At 43.2% G+C, this 21455-nt stretch overlaps 1 protein-coding gene and 1 long non-coding RNA gene across 2 annotated transcripts; one reads left to right on the top strand and one right to left on the bottom strand.

Annotated features, from left to right (window-relative positions):
* Positions 1-6245: 6245 nt before the first annotated feature.
* On the bottom strand, positions 6246-11305 carry LOC112899141. Its single transcript, XR_003230005.1, has 2 exons — positions 10435-11305; positions 6246-6997 (listed from the first exon to the last, which is right to left on the bottom strand). It is a non-coding gene; the product is annotated as an uncharacterized LOC112899141 (long non-coding RNA).
* LOC112899140 lies at positions 7833-11333 on the top strand. Its single transcript, XM_025967488.1, has 2 exons — positions 7833-7887; positions 11263-11333. Exons 1-2 carry the CDS (start codon positions 7833-7835, stop codon positions 11331-11333), a joined length of 126 nt encoding a protein of 41 aa, XP_025823273.1.
* Positions 11334-21455: the final 10122 nt, after the last annotated feature.

Raw genomic sequence — 21455 nt, 5'->3', positions numbered from 1 at the left:
TTAGCTGTTGCAAGTGAAGAGGAGTGCAAGGTGATACTTCAACATTGTCGTTTGGATCATATGTCCTTTAATACTATCTGCAAAGCATTTTCTGATATTATGAGCAAGGTGAACAAAAACAAGTTGGTGTGTGATGCATGTGAGTTTGGAAAGCATACTAGAGCATCCTATATTAGTAGAGGACTCTGAAGCACATTGCCATTTGTATTAGTCCACTCTGATGTGTGGACATCCCCTGTGGTCTCTACTAGTGGAATGAAGTATTTTGTGACATTCATTGATTGTTATTCTCGCATGATATGGGTATATCTCATGAGGCATAAAAGTGAGGTACTCAAATGCTTTAAGGATTTCTATGCCTGTCTTAAGAATCAATTCAATACACAGGTTCGGATGATTAGAACGGATAATGGGACAGAATATGTCAACAATGAATTTTCTACTTTCCTTTCAGTTGAGAGGATATTACATCAAACTTCTTGCCTGGGTACACCTCCACAAAATGGTGTAGCTGAAAGGAAGAATCGTCATCTCTTGGAGATAGCAAGATCACTTGTTCATAATGAATGTACCAAAATTCTTATGGAGTGAGACGGTATTAACTGTTGCATATCTCATTAATCGTATCCCATCAAGGATGCTTCATATGAAAACTCCTTATGAAATGTTATTTGGGAAGAATGAATTCATTGTTCCACTCAAGGTGTTTGGATGCACTTGTTTCGTTAGAGCCATAGACCTTCGGAGGGAAAACTAGATCCACGTGCAATAAAGTGCATTGTTGTGGGATATTTTTCAGTACGGAAGGGCTACAAGTGCTGGAGTCCTAGTGAACGTTGCCTCTTTGTGAGCATGGATGTTACATTTAGGGAATCTGAGCCTTTTTATGGAGAGAAGACAAATTTGAGTTCTTTATTCTCTAGTCTTGACTCTCCTATCATAGACGGTGATTGTCAAGAGGGGGAGAAAGAAGCTTCAGAAACAAAAGAAAGTGATAGCCAACCAAGGCAAATGGAAATTGTGATTGGAACAACTCCATGCTCTATGAATGAACCAAATTATACATGTGTAGGTGAGCCTCATCAAGATGGAGAGAATAGTAATGTTCATAATGTTCCTATTCAGCAACAATCAGAAGGAATAATGGAGGTGGTGTCCGGTAGTTCAGCATCCACACAGATAAGTAACCCTACACATGAGGGGTTGCAAAACAAAGATACTTCAAGAGTATATACAAGAAGGAAGTATAGATCTCAGATGGAGGCTACAAATTTGGACCTAGAATCGACACCTGAACTATGTCCTTTAGAACCAGTGCATGAAAGTGAACCAGAAATAATTGATGTATCTTCGGCTTTTAAGATTGGTGTTGAAGATTCCCTATTAAATGATTTACCCATTGCACTACGGAAAGGTACACGAACCAAGGTAGGAATGCCTCCCTTGAGGTATGGGTTTGAGCATGATATAGCTAACTATGTCTCATACACATCTTTATCCCCTGCATATATAGCATATATTGCTTCGTTACAATCTGCAAAAATTCCGAGAGTTTGGAAAGAAGCAAAACAAGATCCAAGTGGTGTGAGGCCATGTTGGAGGAGCTGGGAGCTCTTGAAAAGAACAAAACTTGGGACCTTGTAAAACTACCTGCAGGAAAGAAAGCAGTTAGTTGCAAGTGGGTTTTCACTGTGAAGCAAACCCCTGAAGGTAAGGTTGAAAGATACAAAGCTCGACTTGTTGCAAGGTGATATAGTCAGACATATGGCAATGATTATGATGAGACCTTTGCACCAGTGGCAAAGATGAGCACATTTAGAACTCTAATTTCTTGTGCGGTGAACTTTGGGTGGCCCTTGCATGGACGTAAAGAATGCTTTCTTGCATGGTGATCTCCAAGAGGAGGTGTACATGGAAATTCCTCCTAGTTGTTCTAAGCCTGAGATGGTTAGGATGGTATGTAGACTAAAGAAGTCTTTATATGGTCTCAAGCAATCTCCACGAACATGGTTTGATAGGTTCAGACATGCATTATGTGGTATGGGGTATAAACAATGCAATGGAGATCATACTGTATTCTATAAATATTTGGGGCGCAAAGTCACGGTGTTGGCTGTATATATAGATGATATAATCATTACTGGTGATGATGAAAGAGATCTCAGTAAGAAGTTCGAGGTCAAGGACCTTGGTCAACTCAAATACTTTCTTGGTATTGAGATTGCATGAAATTCAAAAGGTATTGTTCTGTCACAGAGAAAGTATGTTATGGACTTACTCAGTAAGACTGGTATGCTTGGGTATTGAGCTACATCAACACCTATTGATCCGAACCACAAGTTATGTGCCGAGTCAGGTAATCCAGCAAACAAGGAGAAGGAGAGTTACCGGAGGTTAGTTGGAAGGCTCATCTATTTATGTCATACAAGGCCTGGTATTTCATATGCCGTGAGTGTTGTGGGTAGGTATATGCATGATCCTAGGAATGGACATTTGGAAGCTATTTTTCGGATCCTAAAATATTTGAATAGTAGCCCTGCAAAGGGACCTTTGTTAGGAGCCATGGTCATCTAAATGTTGAGGGCTACTGTGACGTTGACTGGGCAAGTTGTCTTGATGATAGAAGATTGACATGAGGCTACTGTGTGTTTGTTGGTGGAAACTTGGTGTCATGGCAAAGCAAGAAACAACCAATTGTGTCTCGATCTACTGCAGAAGCTGAATACGGAGCCATGTCACAAGCGGTATGCGAGATCTTGTGGGTAAGGAACATTTTATCTGAGCTGAAGGTGATGAGAAATGGTCCTGCAAAGTTGCAATGTGATAACAGATCAGCTATCAACATTGCCAATAACCTAGTTCAGCATGATAGGACTAAACATGTTGAGATTGATCCTTTTTTCATCAAGGAGAAGATAGATGCTGGTATTATTGTGTTGAGTCATGTAATTTCTAGGGAACAAGTGGCAGACTGTCTAACCAAAGGTTTAGAATTAAAAGAATGTGAGTAAGCATGTAACAAGATGGGGATGATAAGATATCTATCGTCCATCTTGAGAGGGAGTGTTAAGATATGCTATGTGTAGTTAGGCTCATGGGCTTATAGCCCATCTGCTATGTTGGCATGTATATCTTGTGTGTGACAAGAGAGAAGACTTAAGTTCTAGAAATTTCTCCAATCTCTACACAAACAGTGTCACTCACGTTAGGTGTTTGTTGGAATGCTTATCTGAGTATTGTATTACATTAACATCAATTAAATTTTGGAATAGGAGAACCGATAGTTTGTAGCGTTTGCTACATGCTACCATTATATTTCAGCTCCCAGCATCTGAACTTCATTCAGTTTGTAGGATGCTGAACTGCATTTCCTTTGGATAAAGGCATGTTAGACTATTCCATTTACATTAATGAAACAATCTGATCATATGCATTGATCATTCCCTACATAGTCTAATATCATTTATACTATTTAATTCCAGTTCTGTACCTGACCTGAATAGGCTGATGCCATGGCCGGGTCACCAACTTACCACTATGCAGAAAAGGGACTCATAAAGAGAACTCATCTATAGTACCCTGCTTTGCAATATGTAAATCATATTTTGTTGGATGATTAATACTTTACATACTCCAAAAATACTCAAATGGAACTGGCCACCTCTACGGCGAGCGCAGCAAAGCTGCCCTTGGGCTTCTAGTTATTTCACGAAACTTATTGTGATGCAGCGGGCAGACCATCTTTCTGCTATGGCTACGAATGGCAGAGAAAATAAAGATCATTCAAAGATGGGACGCACATGACAACATTATTGTGCATCTGCAGAGGGCAGACCATCTGCAGCACAAACACTAATTGTCCTGCTAAATTATTTGGAACAAACGAGCTGTTCCTACCAAGTTCGTCCATGCATAGGGCACAGCAACCAGATGGAAAAATGCCCCCAGGTAATAAATTAGCAAGAAACAAGCATGGCAACGGCATAATTTAAGTTTCTGATCAGTTTCGAAACTAACCTCTCTCCAAATGAAATGACGGTGGATGGTCCCTTGTCCCCTTACCAAGTTCATAGAGGCAGAGGACACTGCATAGCGACCAGATGAACGAGCATGGCAATAATCAGAATATATCTCGGCAGCCAATCTTTAACAAATGAAACGGCAGCAACAGCTGATGCCTTGAAAAGATCCAAGCACAGCTACGTCCGATGCATGACGAACCGACATCTACGCTCTGGATGGCTTCAGGTTAACAAATCATCGGTAGTTTAACAATTAGTAAAACAATCTTTTCTTTATGGAACAGTAAGCAGGGTCTCCATTGTGTATTTTACTAAATGGAGTAAAATCAGATAAATGTCAAGATTTTTTGTGCAGAGTTTGAACCCTCCACTGTTTGAATTTGGCAATTTGGACTTCTCATCGTATGTCTGAGAAAAATCTCAATTTTTCCTTACATTGTAGGCCATCCATTTTCTTACAGGAGATAGAATTAAAATATATATATATATATATATGAACTAATGAATGCAAGTAAATGCACTTGAAGACTTCTTTTTCTCCCCATTTCCTTTTTGTGAATTCACTGCTCAGGCCAATTGGCTCACATGAATGTGTCTGCCCTTCAGATATGGCACAGCCAGAATATCTCCATCTAGGCCTCCTCCATTGCCTGTATAGGTTACAAGGTCCCACATTCATCAACTGCTGCAGTTTACATGGTCCCACACACTTGATCTACTGCTGATGTGCCAATGTCCTAGTGGTGCGCCATGCACTTTGTCCATTCATTGTCCACAAAGCTTCAGTACAGACAGCAAAAGGTCTCTCTATATATACCTGAGGCATGCATGGTGTGTTCCACGGCAACAGCTTACCACACCCAAAATTTGTGAGCATGGAAGTGGAAGAAAGAGATGCCCTAAGAGCATTAGGAGTGGGAACATGAAGGAATGCAGTGCCCTAATTTCTTCTCTAGCATCGGAGATGGATGTTTGGCTTAAAGCATTCCTGATGCCTCCCATTCCTATGGTTATTAGGTCCTCCTTCCTCTTCCTTTTGCTACCACGACTGGTTTAGTGATGAAGATAACAAACCGTTGCACATATTAAGATGAGGGGGTCCTATGGCATGTCGGGAAGAGGAAGAAAGAGAAGGTATAAGAGCATTGGGAATGAGAATATCGAGGAAGGCCAAGCTTGACGATTTCCTCCTAGCAATGGGGGTGTGGAAATTTAATTTGGTGTTTCCCGATGCCTCTCATTCCTACTGTTCTTAAGCCCTCCTTCCTCTTCCTTTTGGCTTGCGCATTGTATTAGCGGAGAAAACTAGGGACATGCATATACACACTTAGGCAAGAACTTCAAGGTGAGATGGGAAGAGGAAGTTTAGATTAGCTAAGAGCAGTGGGCATAGGAACATGGAGGAAGGTATAGGCCCTCTGCTCCATTGTTTAGCTTTGGAGGCAGGAGGTACTATTTTGACTTTCCCGATGCCTCCTATGACTACCGTTCTTAGGTATTCTTTCCTCTTCCTCTGAGCTCACAAATTACTCGAAAAATGTATGATAGATGTTCTAAATGGCACAATTTGAGTTCCAAATATTTTGCAATGTGCTTATCCATTCACATGTTCTTGACTCACCACGCTTTCTGTTTCAGATTGTACTAGATTAGCACAACTTCAAAATAACACAACTAAAACTGTTCACTGTTCTAACTTCTGAAGAACAAACAACATCGAGATGTATTTACCAGATAGCATATTTTAAAACTATTTGAATTTTAAAAGAAAAAGGTACACAGGAGTTTTATTTGTAACACAGTGGCACAGATTCGTCATTGTTCTTTCACGCTGAGCCTATGCTCAAATAAAATATATAACAGAACCAATATATGCCTTGCTGGGAGTCTGGGATATGGAATTGGAACCAGAAAATAGAAAGAGAAAGAAGATGGCATACAACATGAACAGATAATTCAAAGCAATACAAATGACCGAACTGATGACGCAGGTGTGACCCAACATGGTAAATCCGCAAATGCAGCACAGCAAGGTTGACTAATTTCAAGACCTGCAGGAAAATGTCTTTTTTTTTTATATTCTGACCTTCAAAGTTCGGCAAGAGCAATGATGGAAAAAGTTATTGATAATTTTAACATTTTTCAAATCACTGGAATAGCAAGCAGAAGTGCTCCTTTGAATCCGCAGTCATGTAGTTTTGCTTCTGAAAAATGACTGTCTTGTTTTTCGAAAATGTATCTTTGTATTAGATAAAGTAATAAAGATGAATTGTAAAGTTTGTAACAATGCAAACAGCCTTAGCGCTTGCTGATGATTACAGTATTTCACTCATTCTTATGCTAAGGGACTGAACAACCAGACAGGTACAGAGGAGAGCTAATTAGTTACAGTTAAACTACGAGCTTGATCCTGAAAGGAGCAAACACCGAGGGTGCTGAGTGCTTTCGCACCGGCTTGGCACCAGAGTTCTGCCTCCTCTTTGGTTCGATTGAGCAGCTGCGTTGGCGTTGGTTTTTCTTGTTGAAAATGCGGCCATTCTTTCCAAATGAGCCAGGTGACCAACATGAAGAGAATCGAGCCCTTGCTTGCACTTCTTGTCTCCACTGGGGCGAAGCTGGTGCCACCAGTCAATGGTCTGGGCAGCCGCCAACGGTATCTGCATGTCCAAGGATTCCGAACCAGACTTGCCTTGTGTAGGAGCAGCTTGAGATTGTCAAGGCATTTCATCTTCCTGTTCACAGAGGGCGCAATTGATGTGGCTCTGTAATCCACTGCGCAATCAGCGATCAGCCATCCAGAGTCGTCGCTGCAAAACCAGCCACACGAAGAGCTTCACTTTGAGCGGTGCCCAGACCTTCCACAGTTGCTTGGCTCCATCGAGCTAAACGGAGCCGAAGAAGCACACTCTGTTAGACTGAACTCGCTTTGTGTTCCTGTGAAGCCGTTCAGCGCCAGAGTACCTTGTCCTCAATTCCTGCTTGCAGCGGCACGTCATGGACACAGTGCTGAAGCGTGATATAACCACTATTTTGTAAAATATGTGAGAAGAATTATTTATAAAGGCAACCTAAGACATCAATTGATTTTACAAAATCACCATTTTTTAACATCAATTGATGTCTTAGGTCACCTGTATAATTGCATATGCAAGTAGTTTGTTTCTTAGGGATTTTATACATGGGTTGGGCTTTCTACCTCAGGCCTGGAAAAAACAAGTTCCTTGTACAGACAAGAGATATGTGAATACAAAGGTTACAGACAACATTTTTTAGTGTAGTCAGTACTCTCTTGGCTTCTTGCATGTGCTATACGTTAGTGGTACATGTACCATGCATGGTCCCACTGTCATCAACTACTATGTCCTATGGCGGATCACAATTCATGCACATGGTGAGTTTAATGGTCACTGGACTAGGTGCAACACTGAAGAGAGGTCTATAACTCTCTCTATATATATGTGTGTGTTCTAGAGCTGAGTAGAATTGGTCGAAGTTCCAGTTGGGGCCTAGAGGGTGAGCCAGGAAAAGGAAGAAATGTATCTAAGAGCGCTAGGGATAGGAACATGAAGGAAAGCATAATCTCTATTCCATGTCTGACATTGGATGTGGAGATTTGGTTTAATGTTTTCCTGATGCCTCCTATTCCTAAGGCTTTTAGGTTCTCCTTCCCTTTCCTTAAGGCTTGCGAGATTAACATTAGGTGGATAAACAGAAGATACCAAGGCAATATATTTAGAAGCGAAATATTGTGTTGGTTGTAAGTCAGGAAGAGGAAGAATGAGATGGCCTGAGAACAGTGGGAATGGGAACATGGAGGAAAGCCAAACTTGTCTGTATTCTCCTCCAACAATGGAGGTTGAATTTGGTTTGAGCTTTCCCAATGCCTCCCATTCCTATTACTCTTGAGCACTCCTTCCTCCTTCTTGCTTACACTGCTGTTCCATCCATAAAAAACAAAGGAACACTTGCTCATATGAGGATGGTGAGATAATTTTGACAATGAGCCAGGAAAATGAATCATAGGAGAGCTTAAGAGTGATGGGCATGGGAACATGCAAGAAAGCATAAGCTCTCCAGTTCCATGTTTAGAACTGGAGGTTAAGATACTGTTTTGAGCTTTCCTAATGCCTACCATTCTTTGGTAATCCTTCCTCTTCCTTTTGGTTCGCACAACATTCAAGGGAGGCATTGTGAGTTTGACATGATTGATGGTGCATCTCTTACTTTGGGATCTATTAGCACATTATAAAACTAATATTATATATCTGGGCCTTGATGTTAAAACTAATATTATATATCTGGGCCTTGATATACTTAACAATTAGCTATTGATTATTTACTGTTCATCACATGAATCAACAAGATGACACCTAAATGCCTAGTTATGAGACAGTTGTATGATGTAAGAAACTAGCACCGCTTCGACCATTACAATAAAGGCAAATATGGCATGAATGATGCAAGTAATTTCTAACAGTAGTTAACATCCATCCTATAAAGTTATTTGAAGCTTATGAGTTGTTACAATTAGTGACAATTACATTTTTGTTTGATGCAAAAAATGGTGAAAATCGGTAAGGAGTGACAATACAACTGCAAATGGCAGAAAGACCCCTTTTCCATCTGCTGAACTTCTACGATAAACAAAATGACGCAATCAGCCCTATAGCTCTCAAAGTACAAACTATGAGTAGCACGAGGAACTTTCTTATACTTTGATGGAGCAGAAGCAAAACTACAATATTGTACTCTTTGAATTAAAGCCAGTATTTTCTTGTACCGACGTTCATAGTGAGTCCAGAAAATTATGCTGATCTGTTCTGATCTTCCAAAGGCTTTTAATTAATAGTTTCTACTAATTCAGTCTGTAAAATCAAACTTGTCTCATGGTTCACTACAAGGAATTTGCACTATTGCTACGAAAATGTTTGCTTGCCTAGTTTTTGTTTTCCATCCTTCCTGTTTATGTGTGCAGGCTCAGGTCTTTCCATTCCCTAAAATTACATGTCTGAAGATGCGAACCTACATTTGTTTGCTTGTACGAACCATAGTTCAGTGACAAGTTAATAGAAACAGATGACAAATAGGCTGCAGCAACAGGGTCCATCATGTGCATCATCCCTGGCTCTAATTTGTATTCTTGTCCAAGCTCTTAAAGAGAATAAATTAATGCATGATCTTTATTTTCCCTGGGTGGATAGAAATTCAAGGTCCTGTCAGGGCTGTTGCCTTCCTAAGTATGCACAAGAATGCCATCCTTGCTAATGTTCTACATTGACAATGTAGCATGCATGGTCCCGCTGTCCTCCACTGCTATTTCTTATGGACCTCACAGTGCACATCCAATAGATTCATTCATTGTTCACTCACTACCGCAGAGGTCTATATATACTCTATCTACTGTGCAAAAATTGTTAAATAGCCTAGGCTTGTCTGAACGTTTTGTAGTTGTAGGCACACAGGTGAATCAGGAAGAGGAAGAAAGAGAGAGCCTAAAAGCAGTGGGAGTGGGAACATGATGGAAAGGCCAACATGTTTGTTTCCTCTAACCATGGGGGAGAAAACATTGGTGCTTTCCGATGCCTCCCATTCCTATTGTTCTTAGGTGCTCCTTCCTCTTCCTTCTGGTTCGCGCAGTTATTTGAGGGAAAGCTAGAGATTTTCATAAGCATAATTGGATGATGAGAGCACAAAGGTGAGACAGGAAAAGGAAGAAATGAGAGCCTAAAAGAACAGTGGGCATGGGAACATGGAGGAAAGCTCAAACGATGGTTATCTCTTGGAGGTGGTATCTGCTTCAAGCTTTCCTGATGCCTCTTATGCCTAATGTTCTTTGGTGCTCCTTCCTTTTCCTTTTGGTTCTCATGATATTATATTGAAGTGTGTGGCTGCCTCAGTTCCTGATTCGACTACCGTGCTTGAATAATTCCAGTATATTTAGTGTTTCTTTCTTCATACCTAAGTGTAAGTCAATATGAGGTCTTGATTACTTAGTGTGATTATTTCAGTAATTCAGTCTCAGTTTATTGTCATGATTTAATCAATTCATGAGTAAGATGATGCTTGGCTAACTTGTGTACAAAACAGAAGTTAAGTTTTGACTATTAGGCAGACACTGCATATTATGTGAAGATTCACCCTTCACAGGTAGCATATGAAGTAAGAAACCAGAACATTGAGGTTTGAAGTGCATAGGTACAAAGTTTTAGTAGTCAACATGGTGCATATTCATAATTCGTCCCTAATTCCTTTGTGCTAAACCACACATACAATAGATTACTCTCTCTATTATTCCTTTGTGTTGAACCATCACTAGTTTCGGTAGTTTACTTTCTACTTTCTGCCCTGAAGAGGATGTCCAGAACAACTTGCAAAAAAAAAACGAATAGTAAGAGTTAAACAGCGCACTTACAGAGCCAGACTGCCACTATCTGTGGTTGTTCAACTCCTTTTGGAGAATTGGGTCCATTAACTTCTGTATCATCCAGAAGGATCACATGAGAAGGGACTGCCCATCTTCAAATCTGGCCATCATCAGACTTGGTATTCAACGTTTTAATATGTTTATCTCTCATTTACACCTAATGTAAAATAATATTTGTTTAACAAAAGAAGGATCAAATGTCTCTAATAGATATGTAAATTCACATGCAAGGTAGTTCATCAATTTTTTGGGATGACGATCCTTATCATGGTGAAAAAGTGGGAACAATCCACGCCCATACCACTTGCACAAGCAGCTGCACTCTGCCAAAGATGCCTGCTCCAGCATAGTGATAAATAATAGTTAGCTTTCCTGTTAAAGTACCTACTCTGCTATATGTTAGTTCCCCCATGCTGTAGCGTGCATTTCTTAAACTCAAGGACTTCTAGATGTGTATAGGAAAAGGTATCATGAAAATCCCATCTACAAATGTGCAGCATTAGCAACAGATGTTTCCTGGCCCACTTTCATTGAATGGGATGCACGGCAGTGCGCCATGAAGTAGCAAGTAGGTACATACACTGCGTTTCCTCACAAAGATTTTGTGCGGTCTAAAGCACTGCAGTACTGCATTACAGCCCTATATATACCAAAGAATACCATAGGCATTGTTGGACAGTTCAAACTTCTTGTTCTTGTGTTTTAGGCCTGGGTAAGCCAGGAAGAGGAAGAAAGGGAATATCTAAGAGCAGTGGGAATGGGAACATGGAGGAAAGCATGATAACTGTCTGTTTTTACCACTAGAATTGGATACAGATATTTGTCTCAGTGTTTTCCTGATGCCTCCCATTCCTACAGTTCTTAGGTGCTCCTTCCTCTTCCTCTGACATGCGAAATTGGTCCAGTGAACAAAATAAAATGTACTTGAGTAGGCTTAGATGATGAGGTCTTGAGCGTGTAAAGCCAGGAAGAGGAAGAAAGAGAATCTCTAAGAGCAGTTGGAACGGGAACATGGAGGAAAGCATAACAACTGTCTCTTTTGTCTCAATGTTTTCCTGATGCCTCCCGTTCCTACAGTTCTTAGGTGCTCCTTCCTCTTCCTTAGGCCTGCAAAATTCCAGTGAAGAAAATAGTATATACTAATGTGTGGGCTCAGAAATGAGGTTGAGAGTGACTTGGGAAGAGGAAGAAACGAGTATCTAAGAGCAGTGGGCATGGGAACATGGAGAAAAGCTTAAATTTGTCTTCCCCAACTAGGGGTGGATATACTTTAGTGTTTTCCCAATGCCTCCCATGTCTATTGTTCTTGGTTACTCCTTCCCCTTCCTTTTGGCTCACACAGCTGTTTTGGAAGATAAAAACAGAAGATATGCACACAGAGCTTTAGATAGCGAGGTCATGAAGTCAAGAAGAGGAAGAAACAGAGAACGTAAGAGCATAGTGGTCATAAGAGCATGGACGAACGACTGTGAGATTATTCCTATGTACAATTAAGGGCCAAGAATGGTTCCAGAGCTGTTCAGATGCCTCCAATGCCTACTGTTCTTAGGTGCTCCAAGCCTCCAACAGCCAGCTCAATGCAGGCATCAAATTGCCAACGAACTGGTTCCTAACTGCTCCAGAAACGTGCAGAAATTGTCCGCGTATCTAACCTAAGCCATATACTTGATGGATGAATAGGACCTGTAGCTTCCCGGTGCATTAAAACCCAAACTATCAGACGATAAACATCTGAAGACTAACAAAAAATGGAAGAGAAAAAAAAGCGCATCACATACTTATGATGGGAGAGGACCACTCACGGAGTCACCACGCCGCCTTCTGTCTGCAGCCAGGAGGGGCGAGACGCGGTGGCGCCCTCCATGCGCCTCTCCGGTGTCGAGCCGAAGCCAACACCGTCGCGTTCTGCGCTCGCGCTCGGAGTCTGCGGGGTGGCGGAGGTGGGATCGAGGTCCCCGAATCATGGAACTCTATCGCGTCGACACCTCGGTCCTTAGGCTCTCCATCAAAGGTCCATTTCGGCTGCCGGCGGCGAGCACCGTACACTGTGAGGCGAGCGAACCGGCGATTGGCAGGCCCGTAGAGGCGGCCAGGAGGGTGCGGCGAGCATGCGTATGGGCCTGTCTGCGCACATGGGCCTTGGTGTCATCTGTTCCGGAGCAACATTTTTCTGGGGCTGGGGAACTCGGAACCAAATGGGCTGCGTTGACCCGTTCTGTTTAAATTTCATATATGGGTTAAATGCTGCTTGAGCAGTGCGCAAAAAGAAGAATTGTTTCGGTGGTAAACCTCCTCTGCTCAACCATGACGGCATAAACAAGAAACTGTTACAAAATGGAACATAAGCCACAAGTCACGAATCAGATGTGCATGTCATCAAACTTTAAGTGGATTAGACAACGGTAGATTTTGTTTTTCTGGATAATAGACTGGAATGGACAGAAATGCTAGCAGGAGTGGCTGGAGAAGTGAAATATCATACTACACTCAACAACCATAGCAGGTTCTTTTGCAGCCACGATGTGTCCTAAGCAGGTGACAGTACCATACTAAGCTAAGATACTACAGTAGGTTCTTTAGCCACCACAAAAGTCCTAAGCAGCGTCTGAGGAACACCTCGAGATGACAATGACAAAACAGATTATTATCGAATTTTCCGTAGCAAACATAGCATCTAATTCTCCCTTGGGGCCCGCAATCCAACTTCCTTGGCTCAATGGCTCTTACATACCACCTGACCTGATCCAAAGCTTCTTTTTTAAAGGAGAATACATATAGGAGAAATTTCAATATTTGATACTGAATACGCACGCCTCACGCGTTTTGAGTCCAATTCGCAAGTCTTTCAAAATATAACCTCCTGCACGGGAATTCTTTCGATTCGAGAGATTTCATACACTTTTCTCCTTTTCTCACTTTTTTTTTCATTTTCATTTCACAGACCAAATAAATGGACCAATTTGCCCATGTCCAAATCCTTTTGAATCCAGTGAACAGAAGCAACCCCGCGCCCGCGCCAGGGCTTCTGGTCCAAGAGCCTCACGCACCTCGGCTCAGCGAGCTGAGGCGGAGCTACGGGATGGCGTCGCGGAGCTCGCGCGAGTCATGGCTTCGACAGGCGGGCAGCGGAGACGGCGATTTGAGCGGCCGGGAACCGACAGCAGCGCTCGGCTCCGGCGGCCAAGGCGGCGGGCGGCCCTGCGAGACGGGCGGCGTGAGCAGCAGGGCGCGTGGGGGCAATAGAGAAGAGAGACGAGCAAGAGAGGCAGCAGGATAGCGCTCTTCGCGCCGCTCCTCGCCCTCACGGCCGCGCTCGCCGCGGCGCTGCTCCTCGGCAACGCCCTTGCCGTGCCAGAGGCTGCCTTGCTGCTCGACGCCAACGCCATCAGCCGCGCCGACCCGGCCACCGCCGCGTACCGGGATCTCGTCCGGGCGCTCCAGCACTACCTCCGGAGCCTCCTGCTGGCCGCCGGCGAGTGCCTCCTTGGCGCCTTCGTGGCCGTGGGCGCCGAGGTAGTGCTAGAGCCTCCTCGGCGTCTTCGTGGCTGTCTTCGCCGACGTCGCCGCCTTCCCCTCCGCCTCCTCCTGCGGCGGCGCCACTGTGGCCGCGGCAGTTGGCGCGAGCAAGGGCAACCTCTAGGGCCCGGTCCTGACCATCGCGTTCGGGTACGCCCTTGAGCTGTGGAGGAGGCGCCGGCAGGGTGGACAGAGGCGGAGGGGAGGGCTACCGGTGGCGGCGGCGGCGCGCTGTTCTTGGCGAGCGAGAGACACTGAGACAGAGCGAACGGGGAGAGACTAGCGCACGGGCCATTGGATCCGATCGGCGGTAAAGGATATGACGAGGGCAACGTCGTCTTTTCAGGGGACCGTAAAACAAAAAATAAAAGAAAAATCAGAGAAATAGACAAAGGGGGATGAAATTCTCGAATCAAAAGAATTCACGTGCGGAATGTTATATTTCGAAAGGCTTGCGAATTGGATGTCAAAACGTCTGAGGCGTGTGTATTCAGCATTAAATATCAAAATTTCTCCTTTTATAGAAAGCTATAAAACATTTCACACCGACTGTTGGGAATGCCAGCTTACATAGGGTCTGTTTGGGACTGCTTCACTTCACCAAATTCGACTTCGCCTCGTGAAACTGTAGCCAAACACCCACAGCTTCACCAGTTCAGCTTCACCAAAAAAGTGAAGTTGGCCTCAACTTCATGAAATCCATGAAGCAGCCAAAATGGTACTTCACGAATAGTTATTTTGAACTCCCTCATCAAGTTGGAGGAAAATTACCCACCAATGCCACTGATTACACACCTGGAATGAAACGTTTTTCTTCTGTTCTCGCCCGTACCCGCAACCCCCCCCCCCCCTCGGTCTTCCTCCCTTTGTCCGCTCCCTCAAAACCCTAGCTGCCGGCCATGTCCACGGGCGGCGCGGTTTTGGAACTTGATTTTGTGTGGTGCTAAAGTGGCAGAGAAATATGTTGATCTCTACCTTAACAAAAATCCACCAAGGATAGCGGAACAAAGTGGCATGGGCTGGTTACAATATATCTTGAGAACTCCAGGTGAATGTCATTCTCAGTTGCGCATGAGCACGGAAATATTTATGGATTTGCATAATTTATTAGTGTCAAGGTATGGACTGCAACCATCTATGCACATGAACACCTATGAGGCTTTTGCAATTTTCTTGTTCATATGTTCTGGAAATGAGTCCAATAGGAAATGTCAAAATTGTTTTAATCACTCCGGTGAAACTATTAGTAGGAAATTTACTGAGGTTCTAGAATTTTTGATGGAAATGTCAAAATATTTTCTTGTTCCAAAAGATGCAAACTTTCGTACCATCCACAAAAAGATAGCAGATGATAGAAGGGCATTTCCACACTTCAAAGATTGTATTGGTGCTCTAGATGGGACACACATTAGGGTATCTCTACCCCCTAGTGAACAAGTAAGGTATATTGGAAAAATAGGGATACCGACTCAAAATATCCTAGCAATTTGCGACTTTGACATAAGATTCACTTACGTTTCTGTGGGGCAGTCGGATTCTGTGCATGACACCACTGTGTTGTATAATGCAATGAAGTTGGATCGAAAGTTCTTCCCACACCCTCCCAAGGGTAGGTAATTTATGGCTGGTTTCTACATTTTCAATTTTGCAACTCTAGTTCCTTATTATCTAAACATATCATATACTTTTTATTTGTAGGTAAGTATTATGTTGTTGATGCCGGATATCCTAATAGACCGGGATACCTAGCACCATACAAGGGTGAGAGTTATCACTTACCCGAATGGCATAGAGGTGTAGAACCAAGCTCTCCTAAGAAAAAGTTCAATCGTATTCATGCACGAGTTCGTAGTGTTATTGAGAGGTCATTTAGAGTCTTGAAAATGAAGTGGCAAATTCTCTATAAATTGCCGATATATCCATTATGGAAGCAAAAGATGATACCGATAGGACTCATGGTGATCTATAATTTCATCCGTGAGCATAACAGTGGTGATTTAGACTTTGAACGTGTGGAGCGTGATGAAAATTATGAGCCTACAATACCGGAAAGGTATAACAAGTATGTAGTGCCCTCGGATGGATCATCTCCAGTACCCAATGCGCCTACTATGGATGTTTTTCGTGATGCATTAGCAATGGCTATTTCTCAAAGTTGGATGTAGTATGAGTAGTGGATCATTGAGACTTGATATGTAATGGAAATATTTTGGAATATTTATACTTTATTATCTATTTATTATCTATTTATAATGTACTATTATTTTTTAATTAAGCGTTTAGATGAAAAATCATAAATGAAATCCTCTCATACATCGTTCAAGGGCATAAGGGACTTTTCCAATCCGAATCTTTTTTTCTGAAGCTGAAGTTGTTCTGCTAGCCAAACACTTTCAAAAACTCTGCAACCTGCTCTGCTGTGAAGTTCATGAAGCTGAGCTACGATTTGTGAAGCAGAGCAGTCCCAAACAGACCCTTAGTACCAAAGAGTTGTAGCGCTAGAACTCCTAAAGCTTCTTTTAAGACTGTCATTCGTAGTAGCCACGCAATATTCCACCATTCCATCTACGTACTTGTTCAGCTAATGGTCCTCCCATATCCAAGTATAACGCATCTCGAACAGACGAACAGGCAATTTATGAAACAGCAAGCAACTGAAAACCACATGAACAAAATCAATGTAATGTCTAAAGTAAGGTGGGAAAGTCTTTATAGAGGAAATGTACATTCTCATCAAACAAGCAACTGAAACGCCATGAACCAAAATCAGCGTGATGTCTAAAGTGAGGGGAGAAACTCTATGGGGGGCATGTACATTTCATCGAACAATGCAAGCACGTGAAACCACATGAAACAAAATCAATGTAATGTCGACAGTAGGAGGGGAACTCAATATGGAAGACTCATACAGGATGGTAGGCTTTGAAGAAGTGACAATCAGGATTACTGTCGACAACAACAGTCTTCAGCTCTGTTGGCCTTCCACAAGCGCGTAATAGCTCAGGTTCTTCAATACAAATTGACTTCCAAGTCTATGCCCGAGATCTCCCTGTAGAAAATGTTGGATCTGTCTCTGATAGTCTGATATGCTGGTTTCATTGTCAATCTTCATAATGCAACTGCACAAGAAAATTGTATCAACATTCCAAAACGAACATGAAACCACCGAGCACAGTTCATTTCACTTTGGCATGTAAAAGATCGCTAGCATCCTGGAGGTGTGCATGACAGACATGTTTTCTTTCTATTATGAACATAAGAGAACGCTAAGATCGTTGTGCTCTACATGATTCTAATGTTTCCTGTAGTGGATAATGCCGCGTTGTGTTGCTTAGTGCGGAACCATTAATTCTAAAGAATTGTTTTCTTGGTTCTATTGATTTTCCATCACATGCACCGACCTTCTCTTTCATTCAAAATTTTAAATGAAATGAATGTGTAGCTTCATTTTTATTTCCCTTGCTGTAGCCTGTAAATGCATTTTTAAGACCCATGACTTCCTAGTCCCCTTTCTGCAAATGCGCTACATTATCAACAGCTGCTTTTTGGCCCACTTTCCATTCAATGGTCTGCATAAATGTGTGCCATGCAGTAGGTGAATCCACTGCTTTCACTCACAAGGATTGTCCATTCTAAAGCACTGCACTGTATGCTTATATATACCACAGAATGTGGTAGGCATTGTTCAGTGGTTCAACTTCATAGCCAACATGGCTTATGCAATAGCAAGCTGGGAAGAGGAAGAAAGAGACTGTCTAAGAGCAGTGGGAATGGGAACATGGAGGAAAGCATGACTGCTTCTATGTTTTCCTGGTGCCTCCCATTCCTATTGTTCTTGGGTGATCCTTCCTCTTCCTTTGGCTTGTAACATTGTTCCTGTGAAGGAAACAAATTATACTCTTGTGTCGCCTTAGGTGATTGGGTCTTGAGAGTGAGTCAGGAAGAGGAAGAATTGAGTGTCTAAGAGCAGTGGGCATGGGAACATGGAGGAAAGCATTCGTTTGGTGTTTTCCTGATGCCTCCCATGCCTATTGTTCTTAGTTGCTCCTTCCCTTTCCTTTTGGCTTACATGACTGTTTCAGAAGGGGGAAAAAACAAAACATATGCGTACATGAGCACATGCCCAAAAGAAGGAACGGAGAACATAGGAGCATTGGGCACGGGAACATGGTGGAAAACCTATGGAAACTGTTTTTCTCCATAATTAGCCCCCAGATTTGTTACAGTATTTTCTCAATGCTCCTGATGCCTATTTCTCTTAGATGATCCTACCTTTTTTTCCCTTCCGAACTGCATGATTGTTATTAACAAAGAAAGCACAAAATACGAGCCCACAGTTCAGTTTGATCTCAGGTGGCAGATGCATGATTTCATAATTCACACAAGTTACAGACTTTACAGTCAGAGTCAAGCCAAGGCTGATGCGCAAAAGCTAACTCAATGTAGGCGCCAAATTGCCAAAATGAAAAATTGGCTCCTAACAATTTTAGAGTACTTATTAACCGTAGTTGTACAACAATTGTTCAAGGATCTAATCAGAAGTATCAAGTATAAGACATCATGAACAGGACCCGTAACTTGCACTGAAAGTGAACCAGAACTATCAGACGTACATCAACCCCCCAAAAAATCACATCAGTCACTGTGTTTTTAATTGAATGGATACTCGTTAGCTAGCACGGTGCCTCCTAGAATCCGCCGGACAGCCGAAGACGCGGCAGCGCCGTCCACGGCCCCCTCCCTCCACCCGCACGAGCTGGACCGGAGCCACCCCCCGCCCCGGTCGCATCCTGCCCCTAGCGCTCAGAGCGCGCGGATGGAGGAGCCAGAAGAGGCGGAGCTCGAGGTCTCCTGTCGCCTCCTGGTCCTCCGGCTCGACGGCAGGTCCATTTCGGAGCTGGCGGCAGCCGGCAGCCGGCAGCCGCGCGGATCAAGGGAGGGGGAGGAGCGGCAGAGTGTGCTGGACGTGGGCCGCCTATCATCATACGTGGGCCTTGCCTTGGTTTCTTTCTTTTGTTTCGGATCATTGGTCTTGGTTGGGCTAGCCAATTCGGGATCAAGTGGCCCCTGTTGAATTTTGCAAGATTGCAGTTGTGCTGTACAGCGCCGTGCCTGCACCTAAACTTTGAAGATGTAGAAATCAGATGCAACCAAAAATATTCTAGTTTAATTAAGAAACTTAATTAAGTTTATATGAATTGGTTTGGTTACTACGGCTTGGTGAGATGGGTCCAACTGAAGAGGTGGTAGCTTTTATTTAAAGGAAAAAAAATGAAAGGGTGGTCATACAAAGGAACCTACCCTAAACTACACTTTGGTCTGCATGATTCAGATGTTGTAGAGCAGAGCGCCTCGCTAAAGAGCGACTCCCTTTATTTGAACATGCATGTAATTGTGAAGGCATGCATCACAAGTCAAGGGCAGGCCACATCCAAAACCACCAAGTAGTTAGGTAGTGTTTGGATCCAAAGTGCAAAAGGACAAAAATTTTGCCATTTGCCAAAAGTGGCAAAAATTTTGCCATTAGGAATGTTTGGATCCAAATGGCAAAAGTTTTGGCAAAAGCTCATTTAAACCCCTTTTCTCCCTCTCCTATCCCCTTTCCCGCCACCTCTTTCCCGCCATTTCATACAGAGTGCATAAATTGACAATCCAAAATTTATACAGTCCAAACCAAAGTGCATACAATTATTTATCCAAAGTTCATACAGTTCCATACAAAGTACACAAATTTGCACTTCTAAAGTTTATCTATTGTACAAAGCATTGGCCAGTTGATCTCGAAATTCATTCATGTTGCAATCTTCATCCAATCGTCCCGTGTCCCGTGTACGTGTTTGTGATATTGATGCCTCAACTGGAACATAGTGCTCATCACGGTCGCAACGATCAAATTGTTCATCCATGAGCTTACTCTCTCTAATAAAATTATGCAATGCCATGCATGCTATAATTATTCGGGCTTGCTTTGCCGGTGGGTAGCTTGGCACTTTCAACAACATCCTCCACTTCATTTTTAAAACTCCAAAGGCCCTTTCCACGACATTTCTAAGTGAAGAATGAGCAAAATTGAAGGTCTCTTTCGTACCTCTGGGCATTGTGGAATTACGAAACTCTGGTATATGGTATTTTGTCCCCTTGTAAGGTGCAAGATAACCTGCATGATTTGGATATCCCGAATCCACTAGGTAGTACTTTCCTACAAAATTAATTTTCTGTTAGTAAGAAAATCAACAATAAAACAACACATGTCATGTACTTGTTGCACAGATTGGTATTGTACCTAGAGGTGGGTGTGGAAACCTTCCGGCTGCGAGTTGAGGGCGAGACCTTCCATGCCCAGACGAGAGACCGGCGTCCGGGCCACGTCGTCGGAGTAGAAATCAAATCTCTCGTCAGGGGAGTACGGTTCGGGCTGGGAGAAGACATCCCGGGTCCCGTCAGCCCCAAATCCGGCCATCTCCGGTCCTGCTTTTGGGGTCGTCGGAGGCGGAGGCCGAGGAGATGCGCCGGTGGCGGTGGACTTGGCCAGTGAGGACGTGGGCGCGGTCTCAGGGAGTAGTGGCTGCTACTGGCGGTGGGCGTGAGGGAGAGGCGGAGGCGGGTGCTGGCGGCGGGGTCGGCTGAGGCCGACACTGTGGCAGGGTCGGGCGCTGGCGGTTGGGGTCGGGCGGATGCGGGATCGGGCGGGATGCGAGATAGGGTTGCTGTTTTTGCTGTTTCCCTTTTGCCATATGTTTTTGCTGTTTCCCTTTTGCCATAGGGTGTTTGGGTCCAAATGGAAAAAAAAGAGCAAATTTTTTGCTATTTGCCCTTTTGCCAAAGGATCCAAACAGGCCCTTAAAAAGATGGCATAGCTAGTATACAGTCTCTCTTTTTTCCCGATTGCAGAAATGACTACGCAGTTCTAGCTTCAGACACTCGCTGAGAGCATGGCCTACGGAATCTGGGAACCAAGAGGAAGAAAAAGCACGCGCAAGAGTGGTGGGAATGTGAACACAGGAGAAAGTATTAACGGCGATTCTTCCTTTCCTCCACCCAGTGTTGGAGAGGTGGAGATCTTGCTTATGTGCTTTCTCGATGCCTCCCATTCCTATCGCTTCTGTGTGTGTTCTTTCCTCTTCCTTTTGGTTTGCACACAGTGTCTTGGCATAGAATTGATATCCTCTTGCACCCGATCTTTGTGTCTAGCCTGTTGTTGATATTTCTATTTTTTTTTCAAACATACAGTACAGAGTACAGATATAGACATTTACATACAAATATGCACACTCATCTTATAAATTTGCGTCCGCCTACACAACCAATAAATAGCTAAATGATAGGTGGTTGAAAATTTAACGTTTATCATAAAGCGCCTCTGGCGCCTTGCTGTCGACGAAGCACGTCACTTACCATCGCTATTATTATTAAAATAAATCTGGAAAAATGCGAGTAGCAACACCTAATTGAGGACTCGAATCCTATTAAGCAGGTTCCATCACAAATAAGCC

Source organism: Panicum hallii, chromosome 7, assembly GCF_002211085.1.
Source record: "Panicum hallii strain FIL2 chromosome 7, PHallii_v3.1, whole genome shotgun sequence".
Lineage (NCBI taxonomy): Eukaryota > Viridiplantae > Streptophyta > Magnoliopsida > Poales > Poaceae > Panicum > Panicum hallii.
This window is presented reverse-complemented; position numbering and strand designations above follow the sequence as displayed.